The 22391-nt window shown below is 40.9% G+C and overlaps 1 protein-coding gene across 6 annotated transcripts in view; it reads left to right on the top strand.

Moving 5' to 3' along the window:
* The window catches only part of pum1 (pumilio RNA-binding family member 1), a 42279-nt gene extending 20394 nt beyond the window's left edge, over positions 1-21885 (top strand). The window contains exons 4-22 of one of the 6 annotated variants that reach the window (XM_088931690.1): positions 399-501; positions 897-1084; positions 1278-1447; positions 2218-2488; positions 2761-2854; positions 5683-5784; positions 6927-7078; positions 7484-7622; positions 8352-8486; positions 9105-9395; positions 11985-12221; positions 12592-12859; positions 13696-13825; positions 14521-14655; positions 15131-15268; positions 16172-16297; positions 17738-17859; positions 18688-18880; positions 20107-21885. In XM_088931690.1, the coding sequence (XP_088787816.1) occupies positions 399-501; positions 897-1084; positions 1278-1447; positions 2218-2488; positions 2761-2854; positions 5683-5784; positions 6927-7078; positions 7484-7622; positions 8352-8486; positions 9105-9395; positions 11985-12221; positions 12592-12859; positions 13696-13825; positions 14521-14655; positions 15131-15268; positions 16172-16297; positions 17738-17859; positions 18688-18880; positions 20107-20238 (3126 nt within the window). In that variant the 3' untranslated portion in view covers positions 20239-21885. Of the gene's footprint in view, positions 1-395; positions 502-896; positions 1085-1277; positions 1448-2217; positions 2489-2760; positions 2855-5667; positions 5785-6926; positions 7079-7483; positions 7623-8351; positions 8487-9104; positions 9396-11984; positions 12222-12591; positions 12860-13695; positions 13826-14520; positions 14656-15130; positions 15269-16171; positions 16298-17737; positions 17860-18687; positions 18881-20106 lie in introns of all 6 variants that reach the window. The other 5 variants (XM_088931691.1, XM_088931687.1, XM_088931689.1 and 2 more) reach the window with 5 other exon arrangements.
* Positions 21886-22391: the final 506 nt, after the last annotated feature.

The raw sequence follows: 22391 nt of genomic DNA, 5'->3' as shown, positions 1-22391 counted from the left end.
TTTATTGTAACATGGATTTCACTTAAACATTTCACTGAAATGAGGAAGTGCTTACCAGCCACGCTTGGATAATCATGGATCCTGATACCATTTTTTCCTCCATGAATTTAACACAGTAGGGTAGTTCACACAGTCAAGGATCAGATGTCTAGACATCTAATGTTTACTTTGTCTAGAACTGGGTTTTGTTTTTAATTTCCTAAAGCTCTTGCATGCCACTGTAGGAAGGGCGCTGTGTAAAGTTTGCATTGTCTCATAATGTGACTCATTGGGTGTTCTCTGTGCATTAGATTTCTGTTACCCCTGTAGTTGCCGAAAAAGATGCTTGTAAAAATACCGTTGCCAATAGAAGTCACAGTTCTGATACCTGTTTCTCTGCCTCCTGTGCACCACAGCAGCTCCTTCCTGGGAAGAAGTTCTGGGAGTCCGATGACTCGAGTAAAGATGGACCAAAAGGGATATTTCTTGACCAGTGGAGGGACAGTGCATGGGGAACCTCAGGTAAAAGATAAATGCAATCTTTTGTGATGTATGCAATTGGCAGAAAGCCTCTGAGCTTACAGTTGGTATAAGTATAGGGCGTCATGAAGTTTGAATGGCTTTAATGGGCGGACATGTTGCGGAAGATGCATCTGTTTGTCCTCCTCTCATGTTTGTGAAACGAATGATATTGCTGTAAGCTGGGATGGTAATGGCTCTGGTAGTAACTCCAAAGTGACCATTACAATTGCAATTGTAGTCATCAGATTATTAAAAGATATTTAAAAATGTACATTGTACATTGAAGAATCTCTGGATGTGTCTTTACAGTGTAACAGGCTTCCTTGTGGTGGCTCCACACAAGGAAGGTGTTGATACAGGTGCCAGTTGTATTAGATCTTCTCATCTGTCTACAGATCACTCGGTTTCCCAGCCAATAATGGTGCAGCGGCGACCCGGCCAGGGTTTCCACGGCAGCAGCGAGGTGGGCTCGGTGCTGTCGCCACGCTCTGAAAGCGGCGGTCTTGGGGTCAGCATGGTGGAGTACGTCCTGAGTTCGTCCCCAGGGGAGAAACTGGACTCCTGTCTTCGAAAGGGAGCTTTTGTAAGTGGACATTCCACGTGAGGTGTTCTTCATGGAAGAATGTGTTACAAAGGAGAGTTTTCACAAATTGAGAGGAGATTAAACTGATTATGGATGCATGTAAAAATATTTAGAACCAGGTTTTGTTTTAAATTTTCTGAAAATTACAGAACGGTTTCTTGAGATATCAAGATAATTACGTTCTTCCTTCCAGGGTCCTCGAGATCCCGAGGCAGATGACGGTGAAAAGAGAGAGAAGAAGCCTAAGGCGACCTTTGACACAGACAAACTGAGCGACCTGAAGGAAGTGGAGAGTGATGGGATGGACAAACCAAATGGCCTGCCTGTGCAGAATGGGATTGATGTGGATGTTAAGGATTTTAGGTATCTGTTCAAAAACTTAAGACTTAAGACAAGGGCTTTTTTAGAGATCCATATTAAGCCAGAAAATGCACCTGATTTAAGCTCCTGACTCTTAGGAATAGTGCTTTGGTGATTGTAAGTCTGTATTTCGGGATAAATTTAAAGGAGTTGCAATATGGGTTTGTTTTAAAGAATTATGATGAGAAAAATATGGCAGCATTGCAAATATTTATAGACCTTTGTCTTTGTATGTTGTTGGACATAGAGAATACCACATTGTTCAAGTCCTTCAGCCAGCCTGCTGATCTCTCACCTTCATCCTCAGCTTTGTATAATTTAGAATTAGATAAGCCTGCTTTCAATTCCTTTTGAGTACATAAAATGTTAGTGTATTGACAAGAGACTCCAGCAGGGAGAGAACCTTTGTGATAGTATGACAATGAAAGAAACTGGAAAGGTATTCCAAGCTGCAAGCCACTTAGGCCAGACTCGCTTGGTCAAATGAAGTCATTAACAGATTTCTTTGAGATTGATTGCCTGCTGTTGAGTGTTGCAGTCAATTCTTCCTCAGTCTTCATGAGCCCTAGGCTGTTTTACTGCTAAAAATTCAAAATCAATGTCTGGCTTTCTTGGCTGGCTTATTAAAATAAGTAAATAACCTTTCAGACTCTCAACAGTAGTTTACAACAACACATTCGAAACACAAGGTTAATAAGAAGTAATAACTTTCAAGGAACCACTTTGTGGCTGTCTCTGTAATCCTGTATCCTTGGTGTACTTGTTCCTGACAGCCGCACGCCTGGGAACTGCCCGCCGCCAGGGGCCGAGGTGGACCTCCTGGGCCCCAGTCAAAATGGCTCCGAGGCCCTGGCCCAGCTGTCCAGCAGCAATGGAGCCAAGCCCGTGGAGGACTTCCCCAATGTGGAGTCTCAGAACGTGCCCCTGGACCACATGGAATCGGTGGGCATGGAGCCCCTGCAGTTTGATTACTCTGGCAACCAAGTGCCCATGGACTCCACAGCCGCCACTGTGGGGCTGTTTGATTACAACTCCCAACAGCAGGTAGGACACTGGGAGTTATTAGTGGTAAAACTTGAAAAATCGCCACACCTGCCTAATACTTCAGACTATAGTTTCTTTTGTTGGTACTGCCAAATTCTCGTTTTGGCGAGTGGGAGTATTCATATTTCTTTAGACTTGATCACCTTCTGTGTCTCGCATTTTGTCATCTTAAAAATAGGACATTGTTATAAATGTTAAAAAGCCTTGACATCTGGAGTACACGTCTTCCTCAACCGATACCATTATCTCCCTCTCGCCCTGTGTCCACACAGCTGTTCCAGAGACCCAGTGCCCTGGCTGTTCAGCAGCTGACTGCAGCACAACAGCAGCAGTATGCCCTAGCAGCCGCTCAGCAGCCTCACATAGGTAAGGGCTTTCGATTCCCACAGCGTGTGCAGAACGACATATTCTAGTGAAAACCTAAAAATTAAGATCAGCTCTGTTTTGGAAATATAGAAGATAATTTTACCAAGCCTAAACTTGAAAACCAAGTGTTTCGGTATAGTAAGTGATCAACAGCTTTTCTGTTATCCCAAAAGAAAAACAGTGAGTGACATTCCCTCTGCAAATGTTCTCCGAATGACTTATTTGACTTAACAGTTTGTGTTGAATTTCTTTCTTGGTCTTATTTTAATTGACAAAGAAAAATCCAGACTCATGTGCACAGTTATGAAACAAATCTGTGTATTGTTGATTTTATTTTACATGCAGCAATTTCATTATAACATGACAGAGTATGTGGCTTCTATATTTAAGATTTCCATTACTAAATGTTTATTAAAACATCTTAGCTTGCTTGCAGATTCCATTCACCAAGGGAAAGATAAGTGATGAGTCTTGATTGACTGCCTAGTTACACTGAAATACTAGTTGGTTTGCAGTGGCTCAACACTTGTGACTGCAGTTTTTCATGAAGTAGCAATTAGACCTTTTGTCTCTTGTTGGCAGCATGAGACAGATGACAGAGTTCCTTTACTTACCCACCTGCAGTTATCAGTTTCTTTCAGTCCCTTAATCACTGCCTTGGAAACGGTTAAATTAAGGAAGCCTTTGTTCTGATTCAACATAGATATAGGGAAAAATAGCAATTAGTGGAGCTCACCAAGTCATTGTTGAGGAAGTGAGTGGTGTTTAGAATGGAGAAGAGGCTGCAAAGCGGAGTCCGACTCTGTTTATCTTTCTACTTGACTATAGAACATATAATCCTCCCTGAACACAGGTGGTTATTCAGTATTCTTTTTTCAGCTTGATAAGGTGGAGAACATTGGTTGTGCTTTGTAAAGTTTCCTCTGGTGCTACTCTGAATGAGCCAGCAGTTACCTTTTTAAAAAATTTTTCACAAGTTAACCTGCTCTTTAGTTACAGCACAGCTGACTCCAGGGGTTTTCATGCACTTGAGAATGAGTTGTACATTAAGGGCATGATTCAGCACATATATTATGCTCATGGTTGCCAAGGTAGATGAGCAATGTTTAGATAGTGATTTACAAGGCATGATCAGTCTCTTCCTCTCACTTGAAATTGCTTAAATGTCCTGAAAGACTTGGGCACTTCTTAATGTATACTCATATTTTTGGGTAGCAGGTTAAAACATTGTAAAAGGCAATGTCAAACTGATTTGTGTTCATGCATGCGTCATACATTTATATATGCATATTCATTTAAATTTGTGTGGAACTTAAAAAATTAAGAGAGAAATAACCTATCGTGAAAACAGGAGGATGTCTTAATTTAGGATTTAAATTTGGTTATATCTGTTAACACAGTGTGCATTGCATAATTTATTGTGAATGAAAGATCAAGTGTAAATTATCCTTGCAATGTGGGAATGCAAATGGACAATTAAGAATTTGCTCTCCTATATTAACAGGATGATATCTTATACTAGAATGTACAGTTTCTCTTCCTAAAACTGCAGCCTATATATTTCTTTAAATTGGATAATCAAGAGAAAATTAGGAGATTGGTCCATGCAATCCTTCCTGTAAGTGTTTTGTAATGTGAGAATTTAAACTTTTCTTAGGTACATGGATCAGAAAGACTCAAACAAAACGTGTGGAACTGAGATGGAAACAGTTAAATCTTGCCTAATGTTGCATAACTTGCATCGCCTGCATAACATTGTGAATACATCCAGGAAAAGTAGAATGATAAATTTGTGTTCTAGCGTAGTTTTTTAATTTCCTTGAATGGTAGGCTTTGCATTAGTCTTCTTTTTAAAATGCAAGAAAAAGTAAAACCAATAAAATTACAAGGGGCACTGGGATAGATGATTATAACTTTATTGAAATGGTTTCAAAAGTAAAAGGGTAACCTCATCATGTCACTCTTTACAGCTTCTGGCAAGCTGTTGGTTATTTTCATGCAGAACTATAACTGCAGGATTGCATTTCCAGCTAGTCAGTAAGGTTCTTTGAAGTGAATTCATTTTTTAATCAGTAATTTTGTCATCTGTAAAATGGATTACGTAATTCAATCCCTGTTTAATTCAAGTACTGGAAGATCATTAATTGAGCTTGCAAGTGATATTTAATCAGTAGATTTTTGTTTAAATTGTGGTTTTTGATACTACAAACTGAGAAATTAGTGATTTATTTGAAAACGCATTTATCTTTCAGTGCTATAAGATCAGAACCATTGAATCTTGCGCGTTATGTATCACTGTTAGAAATACCTGCTTCATTATTGAATTGTATTTAAAAATGCTGTGGAGTGTACATTTGCAACAGTCTGCATAATTGTGCAAGCTGTTTTACAGGGATTAATGACAAGCTTCATCCTTGAATCAGTCAGCTTCTGGCAAATGAATGAGGCATTTGGACCTAATTCTGTTTTTTTTAACCTTTTTTGTGTTCTTGTTCTGGTTGATGCAATATGTGAAAATCTTACTTAGGAACATGTTTGAAGTCAGTTTGACAGTGCAACTAGAAAGTGTTCTTTTGGAAGACAATTACGAGTAAATAGACTAATCTGTGGAAGGAGTAGTTTTGGGATCTTTGTAAATTCGGTTTGTTGCATTGTGCAAAAGTGACTTGGTCAAAAGACAGATGCGAAGCTCTAATGGGTTGAATGATTTGTTTGTGTCAAAGCTATATGTGTTTTCTCCTGCACCGTTAAGGTTGCGAGGCTGCAGGGCAGTCTGCGGCTGCCGTCCTATTGAATTCTGTTTTTACTGACAGGTGTGTTTTCAGCAGGTCTTGCTCCCGCTGCCTTTGTCCCAAACCCATACATCATCAGTGCGGCTCCTCCGGGAACAGACCCCTACGCAGCAGGCCTGGCTGCAGCTGCCACCCTGGGTATGAGCTTTCTTACAGTTTCTTTACTTTCCCCTGGCTTGTTGCTGTTCCTCAAATGGTGCCCTCGGGAAGATTGCTTTCATTGTGTATGGGGAGTTGTATGTTGTTACAGCTCTCAAACACAGTTAATTCAGTTATTATTACACCATATTATTAGGGTCTGATTCTGGATTTGGAGAACATATGAGACCATGCCAGGCTGCTTTCGATTCATTGCTGGCTGTTTCAACTTTGACTAAAATAATTCACGCAGTTAAATTGGCTGTCAGGTTTGGCATTGGGGCATAGTGGTTAATAACGCTGGGGCCCTGGTTTCAGTTCCGGACCTGGGGTGCTATCTGTGTGGAGCTTGTATGTTCTCCCTTAGTACATATGGGTTTCCTCCCACAGTCCCATGACATATTCCATTTATTTTTATATAGCGGCTTTCACAACAAGGTTGCCCCAAGGCACTTAACATACTGGTATAATAATTGGCTTCTAAGAGGATCGGCCTGGTTTGAGTGTGTGCATGGTGTCCTGTCCCGAGTGTAACTTGCCTTGCTCCTGCTGCTTGCCTGGTAAGGGTCTGGCTTTAGGCAAAGTGGTGTGATTATGGACTGATGAAATTGCCTGTTTTCATCCTTCAGAGTAGTAATATATGGTCATTCCTAGAAGGGCCTTTGGCACAAGGAAGAAAGTGTTGCATAGTGGTATTTTGCATCTGAGCTAAATTACTACAAGCAGGTGCATCTGCAGTTAGTACTTCCCTTTTAATTGATGCCATCCCAAACAAATATAAGCAGACTATTCTTTCTCAGTATATGAAAGAGAAATGGCTTGGAGTTGCACCCCAGAAGCTTCAAATGTGTCGTGAGATGAGAGCTTAAGAAACAAAAGGGGGGTGGTTAACATGTCCCATTTCTTACCAGTGCTTCACTAAGGTAATTAAGGCTGTTTCCCATCCAGAGAAACTTGAACCGAGTATCAGATAGGCTGTATCAGATCTCGGCATTGTGTTGAGTTCAAGTCTGATAATTGATTTTACAGGGTTTTTTTTAGGTCTTGAGCATAGCAGTGCTTTGAGTTTCTGCCTTCATCAGCCTTAAGTATTCTGACATACCAGCTGCCTTCTTCTAATGTATTCCTTTGTTGTGGAGCAGGCCCTGCAGTGGTTCCCCATCAGTACTATGGAGTCACCCCCTGGGGAGTGTATCCAGCCAACCTCTTCCAGCAGCAGGCAGCGGCTGCTGCTGCGGCAACCAACTCGGCCAATCAACAAGCAGCAACCCAGAACCAGCAAGGCCAGCAGCAGGTATACTGATTGGCTATCTCCTTGTGTGCATTAACCTCGCTCGTGGCTTTTATCTGAGACCACAGGTTTTCTGTGAGAAGACACACTGTAATACATACATTGTGCATATTGTGCTAGCCAACCTTTAACACAAATAGTCTACTAAAGAATCATAAAAATGATGACACAAACCATTGGCACAAAGCTTTCAACTCATCCTGGCATGCATATTTGTAGAGCCTTGAGTCATTTCTTTCCCATGCTATGTTGTTTTGTTGTACTCCTCAGACTGCCATTAAACAAATGAGTTGTACTTTTCTAATGGAGAGCGGTCACCTGGCTTATTTATTATTCTTGTAAGAAAAGCTAGTGAAATCTTTTGCTTTCACTTGCTTTTGACAGGTTTTGGCTTTTTTTTTGTCTCAGGTTCTTCGTGCAGGAGGTAACCAGCGCCCCTTGACCCCGAACCAGAGTCAGCAGGGGCAGCAGACAGACCAGCTGGTCGCCGCAGCAGCTGTGAACTCGGCCCTTGCGTTCGGCCAGGGCCTTGCTGCTGGAGTACCTGGTCAGTGTGCAGCCCATGTCTGTCCAGGGAGCTCTTAATGTGTAGCTGCCAATAATAAATTTAAGGGCTTCCTTAGTTTGATTCTGTAACACCTTGATGCACAAAATAATTGAATGTCTAGAGTTAGCAGCCCTCCTCATAGCTTTAGAAGTGTTTGCTGTTTTTGATATTCAGTTTTGTGCAGTGTATGTGCCCTTTTTTCTTAGCCTAGACTTTCTCAGCAGAGAAACTGCCTAGGCTGTCATAAATCAAAAACTGCCTCTTTCATGGTTTATATAGAGAACAACAAAAATCCAGTTTCAGCACTTCATGAGCTTTTGCTGTTTTCTCCTCAGTTATGTATTTTAAGCTACAGTAGAGCTTTCCCTTTGAAATGGAACTACATTATATCCCAACTAATGAACTACTGTACATCAAATCGACAGCTGACTAGATTAAGGTATAGAGATATGTATAAGTAAGGTATACAGTTCAGTATTTGTCAGGAAAATGTCTGTTACAGTATTATAAACCCAGGCTGCAAACCTTACTGCCTTTTAAATGTTTAGACAGATACTGAAAGTGAGCTAGTCAGTAGCCGAAATCCAGATAGTTGGAGGAGGGAGTGTTATGCTAGTTCTTATATTGTCTACACTTTTGTTGCTCTTGTGTTTTACGTTTATGTAACAGGGCTGTAGAACGTTTGATTGGTAATTTGCAGTTCTGAGTCCACTGATCTCTTGAATCCAGGCTATCCGGTTCTGGCTCCTGCTGCCTACTACGACCAGACAGGAGCCCTGGTGGTGAACGCCGGTGCCAGAAGCGGCCCAGTGCGGCTCGTGGCCCCAGCCCCCGTGATCATTAGTCCCACAGCCGCTCAAGCAGGTAAAGATGTGCTGTCACTGCAGGGACCAGCAGGGGCTCCAGTGTGCTCCCGGGCCTCCCTGTGTAACCTCACTGATCTCTGGCTTACAGCATGCCTCTCAGCTTTAGCAATAGAAATTGTTCTTCAGAAACTTATTTGTTTTAACAGGTGCTTGAAAAGGACAAAGTGACTTTTTGCACTGTTAAAGTTGATTGTTCTTGGCAGTAATGATTTTCTTCATGCCAACTACCAGTCTTTTAATAGTTTTCTTGCAGTCCAAAAAATTAAGCACCTGTTTGCATTGAAATCCTATTAACCCTTGTTTTTTACTGCAGTAGACTGTTGTTGCTGTTGCATGGGGAAGGTGTGGATGGGAAGGATATAAAGAGAGTGCATGTTACTGGTGTGTGTGTTCAAGGTTAATTGTGAGGAAACCCGAGGAGTATATTTGGGCTTTCATTTTTCTTCCTTTTCTGGCATTGGGACACTGCAGTTTAGATGCAGATAAATCATTTGCATTTATTTGCTGCATATGTTTGTGAAATTTTAAGATGAGCTAATCCCAGGTGATTCCAATCTTCCAAAGCAGCTACAGACGCGTTTTAACCACTTGTGCCCTCTTTGCGTCTCCTCCTCAGCTGTAGCGGCGGCTGCCGCCTCTGCTAACGGGGCGAACGGCGGCCTGGCAGGGGGTGCCAGCGGCCCTTTCCGAGCCCTGGGCACTCAGCAGCCCCAGCCGCAGCAGCAGCCTGGGAACAACCTGGCCTCCAGCTCCTTCTATGGGAACAGCTCTCTGAACAGCAGCTCCCAGAGCAGCTCCCTGTTTTCTCAGGGCTCCGGCCAGCCAGGCAGCACTTCCCTGGGGTTCGGGGGCAGCAGCTCCCTGGGCGCCACGCTGGGCTCCACACTCGGGGGCTTCGGCACTGCCGGTGAGTGGGCCGTTCGGCCAGGTAGATGGCTTTTTCGACAGTGCGTTCCTTTAGACTGCCATTGTTTTGTTTGTTCAACTAGAATTCTGGTCTTTTGAAAAATCTCAGTACTTACTAACAGATGGTTTGGAATTGTCTTTTGCAAAAAAGGGGTTTTCCTTTGTCTACAGGGTTTTCACTGGGGAATACAAAATTTAAAACTGGTTTTCTGACTAACCTTTTTGTCTCTCATGGTGATGTAGATCAGATATGTAACTTTGTTTCTGTAGGGATACAGCAGCACATTGTAAATGGTGTATATTCAAGGAGCAAAGATTGTTTTTCTCACACAGAAACCTTATTACCTGCATTTATCAGAACAAAAACTCTAAACAAGGGCTCCATTGGAGGGAACTAAACCAAACTCACAATGAGATCAGTAAATATAAAACTACTTGTGAGGAAGAATCATGTTTTTTTTTCCCCCAAATGCTCAGGACATTATTGCACATACTGCACTTAACATTGCCTTGTCATGTCTATAATACTACCACATGTGAAGATGAAAAGTCTTGCCTAGCTACTTAGCACGTTGGAATTATTAATCTGAAGGCATATAAATGAAACCAGGTTTCTGATAGTTGATAACCCACGTGTGGACTCTGCTGATTGATAGTAGTATGACTGCTACATGTAATATGAGAGCTGATTGACAGAGTATTTGCCGCACCTGATGATCATGCAATCCGTGCAGGAGAACTGGCATCAACTAGCTACCGAAACTTTTGATTTCTAGTTAGGTTTATGAGTAAGTGGAGCCATCTGTGCCATGTCGTCAGACTTTTTCATACTCAAGTTTACGATGTATGTGTAATGGATATTTGAACAGGGAAATCTATAATGTCTGATATCTAGCTGTATTGGTGCAGTTTAAGACTTACCGAGCCCACTCAGTCTCTGTGATAAAAAGTGTTCATGTCACTGCTGTTCACACTACATAGTACTTTCTTGCTCCAGACAGAGTAATTTGTCAAACTCCTGAAAGACACTGACAAAGAACCCAGTGTAGACTGCTTTTCACTTCAACAGTGAAACACAATCAAGGGACACAAATGAAAACTATATGGTGGAACATGCCCCAGATGACCCCTTTTTGTTTGCAGTGTTTGTTTTTATGCATTCTTAAGGAAAGGCTGCCAAGTGTGTCAGTAGGGATTTCACTAATGCATGTTACCCTTGGGTGATCTTTCACACCCAGCCAGTCATCATTTTACTCCAGTGCAAATCCAAAATGAGGAAGGTGTTGTGTCTTTGATTTAGTCACACCTGAAAAGTAGTTTACTCGGGGCGGTAATAAATGGGCAATTCTGCAAAACTGGAATGTTACACTCAAATGAACAGCGGTAGACATTTACATTGAGAGGGCAATACTGGAGCTGCTCTCTCATGTATTTATTTTCGTTACACCTTCATGGAGATCAATTCTAAGCCTTAACTTTCAAATGTGTTGGCATTGATTTTGTGTTCCTTACCTCGTTAGTTGTTTTAGATGATTGGTTCAAAATTATTAAAAATGTTTATACAAGAGTGAGTTGCAGGAGCTTAGGTGTTAAATCTCCAAAGATCTGTCAGTCTGCTGGGTTCATGCCCAGCAGTTTCCTGAACTGCAAAGCAGCCACTCAAAATGGAAGAACTGCCTACAAGAGAGAAGGTAGCTGTAAAATACTTGGTTAAATATAGAAAGGTCTGAATAAATTTATTTGCGATTGACACTTTAAAGCATGGAAAATTTTTATTTAATGTGAAACTGGTCCCATCTGAGCTTAGCGACCTACCCAGAATCAGAATATGGAAAAGGCATAAAAGAGCATTCTTGTCGCTGCCAGGTGTAGATAAGCTATGAGATTGATATTGACTTCAAAGAATTTCTTTGTCATCTGCTATGCCTCCATCCTTGTGTTTTTGCTAAGGGTGGAAAGACAGAATACCACATCTGGGTATAAGATGAAAGCACTTATTTGCATGACTGTAGTGATCTGCAGATGTGAGTGTGCTGAGGAACATTTCCAAGGTTCCATGTAAAGAAAGCGTGCAAAGGGAATCCATTATCTTATTTTTTCAGTGTGTTTGAAGTTCATAGTCCTTCATTAAGCAGTACATAGAGGACAGTGTGTGCGTCAATCACATTAAAATATTAAACTTTAATAGTAATTGGTCTTTTAAAAAAGGTTTCGGACCAGATTCCGAAATTTGACTTAAATACCTTTAGGGGGACGAATTAAGTTAACGATGCTGAGCATGAGGTTTCATTCATGATGTTTTGCACAGTTGGGTAGACATTTTCTGTAAGGGACCACAAACACTGACAGTGAAATCGGTTACAAATTCACCTGTAATTTACAATGGAATGTTGGTCCTCTGGTGGAGTTAACCAGCTACATTGCCATGTACATTGCCACGTTAAAGCAGAGGTTTGATTTATCAGGCTTTACAAATCAATTACCTTTTGTGGTCAACATTGTCTTCCATTAGGCTCTCCCCCTATCAGTGGTAGATGCCAGAGCTTCAGCATTCCTCAATTTGTAAACCACTTTTGTATTCTTTTTCCAGTTGCCAATTCCAACACTGGCAGTGGTTCTCGCCGGGACTCCCTGACTGGCAGCTCAGACCTCTATAAGAGGACCCCCAGCAGCCTGACTCCCATCGGCCATGGCTTCTACAACGGGCTGGGCTTCTCCTCGTCCCCAGGGCCGGTGGGCATGCCCCTCCCTAACCAGGGCCCCAGCCACTCCCTCACTCCACCACCCTCCCTGTCCACGCACGGCTCCTCCTCCAGCCTTAACCTGGGTGAGTCACGCTGTGCTCAGCCCTAATAGGAAAGCATGCATTGGGCAGAAATGTAAGACAGATCATTTTCTCGTTATGTGCCTGTAGTTTAAGCTGCACCAGTGTATCGCTTATCACATCACCCATTGCAGGGGGTGGATTGGAGAGCCGGGTACACTTGGATAAGAGATCATCTTACTGATCATCATGTTGGATATGCTGAATAGTTGGTATCTTTAATAAGCAACTTAATATAAATGCCTTTAGATGAAAACATTTATTATGCATATCCTGTGTGTATCTAAAATGTATAGGTTGTAAAGCGCTAAGGACAGGTGCACAATTACCCAGCATATTTCCCAGGTGGTAAAGTTGTCCATCTTCCTGACAGGTGGCCTGACCAACGGCAGTGGACGGTACATCTCCGCGGCACCGGGCGCTGAGGCCAAGTACCGCAGTGCCAGCAGCGGCTCCAGCCTCTTCAGCCCCAGCAGCCAGCTGTTCCCTTCCTCGCGGTTGCGCTACGGCATGTCTGACGTCATGCCCTCAGGGCGCAGCCGGCTGCTGGAGGACTTCCGCAACAACCGCTACCCCAACCTGCAGCTGCGCGAGATCGCCGGCCACATCATGGAGTTCTCCCAGGACCAGCATGGATCCAGGTGTGGCATTGCTGTTTATTTTAAGTGAACAGGGGCATTGTGACACAGAGGTTTTGAATCCTGCTCCTGGATCCCTGTGAGTCTATTGGTTTTCATTCCTGCCGAGCTGAGTTACTTAAAATGAAGCCTTAATTGACCTATCAAGCTCTTTGAGGGAACATCTACATTTGAAAAAATGTCTTCTTTTTAAATGTTTGGGATTTTGTTTTACTTATGAAATGCAGTAGTTATAAGGCTACTTCCTGCAAGTGGTAAAAGCTGAAAACAATCATTTCAGAAGAATGCTGTTATCAATTCGAATTGTGTGTGGGCCCCCAGGACCAAGTTTGAGAACCCGTTTCAGCCGGTTGACCAGTTAATTGGGGGAATTCTTGCTTATTCTTGCTTGTCTCATTACATAATATGGAATATTGGATTATAAAGCATGGCTTATTAAACTAGTGTTAGTCTGGTGTAAGCAGTCTGCATTGGACTGGCGAACTTTCCCAGGTGTGTCCTGTATTGTGCTCGTTGCTTGCCTGGATAGGCTCCAGCTCCACCGCAACACTATACAAGATAAAACAGAAAATGGATGGATAATATAGTAGTACCAGATAATTAAGTACTCAGTAATAGAATGGTTTATTGAGCTAGTGAGCAGTAACTGACATGCAGGCTGACAACTAAAAAAATTTACTAGGTTTTGAAATTTAAACTATACAAAGATATTAACATTGAAGTCAGGAATTAAAGATGTGATACAAAAATGTACTTGCATCTCTGCTGAAGTGGAGCAGGGTTTTTATTCCTCTGTACCAGTGGCTTCTGTGTCCTGAGACCGTGTATGTGTTTTTCAGGTTCATTCAGCTGAAACTGGAGAGAGCCACACCAGCAGAGAGACAGCTGGTCTTCAGTGAAATTCTGCAGGCTGCCTACCAGCTCATGGTTGATGTTTTCGGGAATTATGTCATCCAGAAATTTTTTGAAGTGAGTCACTCCTATGCGTGTTCGTCTTGACACTTTTATCTGAAGCAACATTCATTTGTACCCTTTTATGTAACTGGGTACTTTTAATAGAGTGATTTGGCTGAAGTATTTTTCTCAAGGGTACAACTGCACTTTCTCACCTGGGATTTGAATCCTTACCAGCTCCTCACTGCTGCACTTTTGATCACACTGTTTGTTCCATTTGTATCTGCCTTATTCCAAAAGTCAAAATGGGTACAAATGGTGAGTTGCAGCTTGACAAAGGCTGGTTTAGAAGTTAGAGAAAGTTTGTTTCTGGAGAAGCTAGCAGCTGAGAGCCTGTGAAGGACTATATTTTGAGTCTGAAATAGAACATTACTGTATTGTATGAGTGCATGATTTTTCCCACTCTAGCTAGCGACTTTCACTGTCGATCTCATATGACAAATAAGTAACTTCATAGCTTTTTTTTTGTGATGGTATTTATACACCACCCCACTACACTTAAATCAGTTTTGATAGGTATTACACTTCATTTGCACCACAAAATGATCATTTACATTCAGTGTGTTCTTGTAGAATGTGTCAGAATGTAGAATTTGTAGAATGTTGAAAGATGAGACTTGCTCCTGCTAGACAGATTTTAGAAAAAAGAGAAATGGCTTAGTGAATCAGCTGTGCTTTTGTGTGAGAGGGTCTGCGTCTCCTGTCCTCAGTTTGGCAGCCTGGATCAGAAGTTGGCGTTAGCTGAGCGAATCCGGGGCCATGTCCTGTCTCTGGCGTTGCAGATGTATGGGTGCAGAGTGATCCAGAAAGCTCTGGAGTTCATTCCCTCTGATCAACAGGTCATTGTAAGTGTCACGTCCCTCTGTATGTTTCTCATCTCTTTAATGTTATGGCTGACCTGACCCTGTGCCTGAAGGAAAGTTCTGTGTTGTACATCCCTTTTGTTCTATAAAGTAGAAAGTTTCTTCTAGGCAAATGAGCCACCAACTTAGTTTGCACTTCTCAAACCTTCATTCTCAACAAGTTTTTTGTTGAATTTAAATTTTAAGTAAACTACAAGTTTGCTGTTACTCCTAGGGTTTTAAGATTAGAAAACCTCAGCTAAAATTTAAATGTAAAAGTATTCCAGTGAATTCAGTGTTTTGGGAAGCTGGGTGTCGGCTCCTTTTTTATGTTCAAGTTGAATATGCAGATGGTTTGCTTCAGATTGCTAGTTCAGTCCCTAGCATTGTTTTGTTTCGTTGAGTTTTGGAAAACCAGAAGATCCTTGACTGGGACTCCTCTGCTGTCGGTAACAAGGACATGTCTTTGTTTTTTCAGAGCGAGATGGTACGAGAGCTGGACGGCCATGTGCTGAAGTGCGTTAAAGACCAAAATGGGAACCATGTGGTGCAGAAGTGTATTGAGTGTGTGCAGCCCCACTCCCTACAGTTTATCATCGATGCTTTCAAGGGCCAGGCAAGTGCAGCTTTAGGCTACAACTGGAGCTGCGGGTGCAGCACTGAGTGTCAGTAGAATGAATTGTAAGGAGTCCTGGCAAAAGCTCTGTAGGGCATTATTGATACACTGCTTACTATCTTGTCCTACTTCTGTTGCAACATTTCCTGTGTGATCCACGTGCTTCTTGAAATGCCACTAACAACTCAGCAACATCACGCAAATCTTTAAGGATTAAAAATGCAGCTCCATTTAAGTACTCAACTTGTATAAGAAGGTAAGCCGCAGGTTTTTTTAAACATATTTAGAACTGGCGTTTGTTTCTGTTACATACCCATCCAATTGGGAATCGCGACTTGAGTTTTTCATGGCTGCAAGCTATACAAGTGCAGAGGGGAGAGAATAAGAAGGTTAGGACTCCTGACCCATCTGCATTCAGGCCACTCATCTTTTGACACATCACATACTATGCAGCCCTGGTCAGGTTCAGCACCAACTGAAGCAACAGTGGATCCACAATATCACCATTGGTCTAGGAGGTCACAGGGGTTACTCTCACCCAGAACTAAGAGATCCATCAGCAACACTCAGCCAGATGTACGGTGGCACTTTAGGAAGTGAAGGCCACAGCCATTTCGACATGCCCCAGGTTTGAACCAGCAACAGCTGGATTGCTGAGCTTAATGTGCCTCCACCAGTCATGTCTGTTAACTGGCGAAGCCACTTGGGAACTATGTAAAATATTGTGGAGTTCTTTAAATCATTCACTACCAATACTGAAGAGAAAGCTCATCTGCAATTTGAAGAGTTATTGCAGAGTGTGTGGTGTTCAGGATGCAGCTTTAATTACTTCTGCAAAAGTCAGCACATATTTCATACATGTGAGTGGACTGACTGTCACTTTCCTTCCTGCTGTACTCTCAGGTGTTCGCTCTGTCCACTCACCCTTACGGGTGCCGTGTGATCCAGCGCATCCTGGAGCACTGCCTGCCAGAGCAGACCCTGCCCATCCTGGAGGAGCTGCACCAGCACACGGAGCAGCTTGTACAGGTAACCCTGCCCCTGCCCCTCTCGATGTGGAGCTGCTGAACCTGGCTCTGAAGAGACCATTGTTGGCATTAGAAAAACAGTTTACGAACATTTCTCCCAGAAATATTTCAGACATGACGGATTTGTGGGGAACACCCAAAGCATTATAAACAGTGTAGTGAAGAATAATTTTTCACTTTTTATTACTAATTATTTTCACATTGGTAAATTGTGGCAACTTTCTTTGTGAGTTTTTTTTAAAAGATGACAGGAAGTCATTAATCACAGCTAACGTAAAAAGAAACCCTTTCAGTGTATGAACAGAATATTCAAATTAGAGCTCATTTTGTAATGGACACTAGAATAATCAAGATAAATGGAACAACTGCACACGACATGGAAACGAAGCAGTGGGAGATGTGGGATTCTACACACGATACACTACACCAGCAAAACAACAAAAGCTACACGGCAAAATATATTAAAATTCAATTTCTATGTACAGTTTAATACTACATATTTACATTACTTACTGTACTTGTAAATAAAGACTATTGCATAAAGTAAAACTACTTTAACTTGTTTAGCAATATAGTCTGTGCTTCTCTGAACTTGTTAGGACGCTTTGCGTTTAGAAGCTAAAAAGTCAGCGCCTAGAAAAGACAAATTACATAAACATATCAGTTATACAATAATACAGTAATATATAATTTTTACATAATACAAAGCTTTTTTTGCAGTGATTTGATTAGAAATTTGCCATTTTTTGCAGGTAAAGTCAAGGGGATCAAAAAGTCTATGGTGTAAAAGCAGGGAGATATTAAGCAGGGACCCCCTGTATCCTCTATAGCATGGCTTGGCTGCCAGCTGTCAGTGGACATTATTTTCCATGGCAGGGAATAGGGTTTTTGGGATGAGCATCAAATGCTGGGAAATAGTCCCTCCCTGCCCAAAAATCTGAAACATTATTTAGTGTTAAACAATCAGGACATGACACAATTAGGTGTTACACCACCTTGAAGCAGTTGTGTATTTTTAACATTTTAAAACTGTGGTATAGTTGACCTCCACTACTGATTTTAGAGGTAAATTTTCCCAGCTACCTGACTGTTTATAACCCATTATTATTTCATTTATTGGGTGTAAATAGAGGTTTTTTCCATGCTGCAAAGAAAAGAGACAATGTTTCGGCTGTGGAGACACCACCTTTTTTATTTTCAGCACGGAATAAATTTTTTCCTCTTCCTTTGCAGCCTATGCATGTGGGTGAAGCCACCCACTATAGTGTAAATAGGGTTTGTTTAATGTTCTTCCATTTAACTGCAATTTCTAAAAATTGCCGCATTAAGTGGCAGTGGCTAATATGGTTATTTGAATTGTTCATAATTCGAGCCTGTCTTTGTGTAACTGTATTTACCATCAATATGTTAAGTTTCATTAGTAAGTTCCTCTTCTGCACAGGACCAATACGGGAATTACGTCATCCAACATGTCTTGGAGCACGGCCGGGCAGAGGATAAGAGCAAGATTGTGGCTGAAATTCGAGGCAACGTTCTGGGACTGAGTCAGCACAAGTTCGCCAGGTATTCATTTAGATCTTGAATGTGTCAGCCACAGTCAAGTTGAAGCTTTGTAAACTATATTCTTTGGAGGGAAAAATCCAGCTGTTTTGAAACTTCAATTGGTAGTTTGCGAAGATGAAAAGGTGTACTTGCTTGGCGTTGTGTTTGGATTATACCACTCTGCCTGGGGTCATTGCTACTGCTTTGTTTGTAGAGTTTGAGGAATAACTGGTGACTGGGTGTTGGCACACGAAAGAGGAAATGTAGGTGTGGGAGTATCTTGGGAAAACCATCTTTAAAAAAACTCAGGATTTATTTTTTATACATACAGGAAGAATGCTCATTCAGTTTCAGTTAATTAAAAAAAAACATTGAAGAGGACAGTGTGAGAATTTTCATTTTGATTATTATAGTTGAAAAAATTATTCTCCTGATGTAGTTGCTCACTAAGGTAAGGTACTGAGGTAAAGGTCCTGGATTGGTTGTCATTTGTGCCCTTTGTTGCTTGTAACACTGACTTCCTATGGTGGTACTAATGTCATGCCAGTAATTAAAGAGTGAAAAAAGATGTCTTATTTCTCCATACCTCACCATCAGGCATCATAAATTGCCTGGCATGATAAATTGTCACTGCCGAGGTGCCAGAGGTTGTCAGTTTGCTCTCCGTTGCAAAAGGTATATTTGGTTGTTAGCATAAGACATAAATGACTCCATATTTGTAATTTGGCCTGAGAGCTCAAAAAATATTTGCGCTCTGTCTAGCTGAAGGTAATCAGCAGACCTCATGATCAAATCAGCCCTGCTGTGTCTCGGAAGGCTACTTTTCCAACAGTCTTCTCTCTCTTGCAGCAATGTGGTGGAGAAGTGTGTGACCCATGCCTCTCGGACAGAACGTGCCATGCTGATCGACGAGGTGTGCACAATGAATGATGGCCCACACAGTGCCTTATACACCATGATGAAGGACCAGTATGCCAACTATGTGGTGCAGAAAATGATCGATGTCGCTGAGCCAACCCAACGCAAGATTGTCATGCACAAGGTAGGACAGACATTCAAAAGATGAGCTGTTGCACTTATTGACACTTTTCCATTCGTCCTTGGCATATTGAATAGACGTGGAGTTTGAGAGAAGGCATCACACTACTCTTCCTGAGACCCCAGGAGGATTGGAACACTAAGAGCCAGGGCTCTCTAGGTTTGACCATCCAACAGGTGGCGGTCACCCTTTTGCACTATTTCTTTTAGCTTGCTAAAAGTTCTCTGTCAGAGCTCTGGAGCCATTGCTGACCTGACACTGTCAGGAGCAGATGAGACGTTCATTTAAGGAACTGCTGCAGTTCAAGTAAAAGTGGAAAAACCTCATTTGAGCATCTGTAACAAGCTCTTACATTTGATCAGAATATTGTGGGTAAAATTGTTACGTAAAAAATGAGATGGATTAACTTAAACAGCACTTTCAGAAAAGACAGAATACGTATTTTTTGGATATATATAATACAAAGAGGAACATTTTCTTGGTAAAAGGAATCTTAGTAATAGTCATGAATTGTGCTATTAATAGTTCCTTGTATGAATTGTCTAATTTTAGCTTGTTCAGCTATCCAAAATGAGCACTTGGCAATTTGAAATATTCACCTTTTAATACTTAAAAAGAGCCACAGTTGCAGTAAGACGTGCTAATTAAATGTAAAAGATGAGAACCTCACCTCTTTTTTTCCCTGAAGATGTTCCTCTAAACCATGTAAAAGTCATACTATTCAACGTTTGCTGATATTCAGACCAAGAAAGCTATTAATTAATGTTAATGGTAGCTTTAACGAGAGAGCTTGAAAAGGTCATTCTCAAGATATTTTTGTATAGCAAAAATTAAGTATTAGTAGGCAGTGAGTGTTCTTGTTCCTGTTTGTCCGATTTATGTTTTTCTATTTCTAACAAAATTTGAAATTGTTTTGTATTTTATAACAATTTAAAATTCGATTTTACCAGCTTAATGTAAACATAACTATAGGACTAGTTGATTCTATTACATAAAAGTGAATGGATTTGGCTTTTGGGATTGTAAATTTCAGGAGTAAGGATGCCAGGGTGTTATAGTATGAAGCAGTAACTCCCAATTATGGCATAATGTGGTAGCACTGTACTTTGTACAAGTTTCTATCTACAAGCCTAGGGTAATGAAAACAATTGTGAACTTGGTGTCTACTGGAAACAAAGCTACTGTTTTCCTCAGTCAGGTGAGAAACTGTCTCCCTCCGTGTTTCCCAGATCCGGCCACACATTGCCACCTTGCGCAAGTACACCTACGGCAAACACATCCTGGCCAAGCTGGAGAAGTACTACATGAAAAACGGCGTGGACCTGGGCCCGATCTGCGGGCCTCCCAATGGGATCATGTAAGGCGATCCCACTCCCCTTCCTTGTACACCTTCGAGCAGAGTGCTGGCCCCCCTGAGCAACCTGCGCTGGAAATGTAGGGCATCTGGGCTTTCACCCCCCTCCCTCACTCTCTGTGGCCCACTTCACCCACCCTTCACTTTTTGTATAAGGTTGCTAATTTATTTTACAGAAGCCTTGTATTTTTTTAATTTGTTGATCCACATTGCTAACATGAATTTTTTTTTAATTTAAAAAGCCAACTGCCCTGTTTTTTTTCCTCCTTTTTTAAATCTTTATCACTGGTGTATAGAATTCTTGTACATAGATTTAAAGAAAAAAATGTACATGTTTGGGGCAGTGTGTTTCTCTTCACTGTTGTATTTATAATCGTTGCGGAGCCTGCAGGGCAGCTGGGATAGGTCTCTTCAGCTTTGGCAGCCAAACTTTAAGGCGAAACACCTGAGTTTGTCGTTAATCAATTAGGGTTTTTTCTTTTTTAAACTTGAATTATGTTAGAAGAAAAATATGATTTAATCTCATTTTGCTGTTTGCTACTGCTAAGGCGCAAAGTACTTTTGTTAACTTTTTTATGGTATTGAACTTTAAGGAAAAGTGTCAATTTAATTTACAATTACTCAGTTAAAATCCTAGAGAAAGGGGTTGGTGTGATGCATTTCCTGTGTCTCTTTCTCTTTTTTTTGCTAACATACAGCAGAATTTTGATTATTTAGCATGGGAGGAAAGTTTAAAAATAAGTTTTTGGTCTTGCTTCTATAAATATATAGTGTATACTTGGTGTAGACTTTTGCATATATATATAAAAAATTTGTAGTTTTTTCTGGTTTTGATGTTCAATCTGTAACTATAATGTACCCTAGTAGTGAACACATACTTTTGATTGTATAATTGTACATTTGTAAACCTTCTGTAATGTAAATGTGGAAATCTTGGAATCAACTATACAACCCTTTTTGGTATAAAGAAAAATACAAAAAAATTAGAAACCTGTGCATTTCAGTGTATATTCACACTTTTTTTGGTTGTGGCATATAGTTGTTGTATATTGTAAATTGTAATATCTATCAAATATTTTGTTTTGAAAAGCCCTTTATATACAGCATAGTACTTGTAAAAAGAAACAAAATGCTTCATGATTTTAACATGTCACTACTTAATTTAAACTAAAAGAAAATTCCAGATTTAAAAAAAAATCATTCTTCTGTTAAAAGTAGTGACCTTTTTTTTAGACCTTTTAAATATGTAATGGTTTTCCTTTTGTCACATTTAATGAAAAAAGGTGGATTTAATACCAGACCCTTTAGGTTATGCTTCTTACATCATTCTGTGGGTTGAAATCTTTTCCCCTTTTTGTACAGAAAATACCCGTATTTTGCATTTTTTTGTCTACTTGTAAGTGATTGTAACATACTGTCGATTTTTCTTTCCTTGTTGAAATACAGAATTGTAACACTACGCGGTGTACATTTATGAAAGCCTTGTGTATATTTCCAATGAACTTTTTGCAAGCACACTTGTAACCATATGTGTATAGTTAACAAAATCCTGTGTATGCTTATGCCTGGGCAACTATTTTTTGTAACTCTTGTTGTAGATTGTCTCTAAACAATGTGTGATCTTTATTTTGAAACAAAAAAACCCTAAAATTTCACATTTTTGTCAAGAGTCTATGTGTATTTCTTGAAGTATTCACAAGCAGCATCTCCAAGAAACATTTTTGACTTTATTTACTTTTTTCTATTAAGTTTGATGAAACTTTTAAGACTATAAGGTTCACTCCATCATGCCTACATAATGATTGGTGTGTGTTCAGCTGAAACATCCTGTTCAATGGCACCTTGAAAAACTCCGGTATTAGCTTTCAACAGAGTGGCTGGGGATTTAATTCAGGCTGTATAACTGAAGTGCCTCCTTTTTCCATTTCCAAATTACCCGATCTTAAGTTCCACTGGTATCCTTAGTTAACTCTTGATTCTGAGGTAATGCCTACGATTGATGGTTACACTTTTCAAAACCTTAAGTGCTTGAATCAAATCCTGTTGTGGGCTGTCCAAGCCTAAGCAACCTCGGTTTGTGTAACCAGCCTGCCCTTTGAAGAAGTAGTTGCATTTGAGCTTATTCCAGGGACGGTGTTTTTTTTCTGGAATCTGTTAACC

This window comes from Atractosteus spatula, chromosome 14 (assembly GCF_055471065.1).
Source record: "Atractosteus spatula isolate fAtrSpa1 chromosome 14, fAtrSpa1.hap1, whole genome shotgun sequence".
NCBI lineage: Eukaryota > Metazoa > Chordata > Actinopteri > Semionotiformes > Lepisosteidae > Atractosteus > Atractosteus spatula.
Note: the sequence above shows the minus strand (reverse complement) of the source record. Positions and strands in the feature narration are given on the sequence as shown.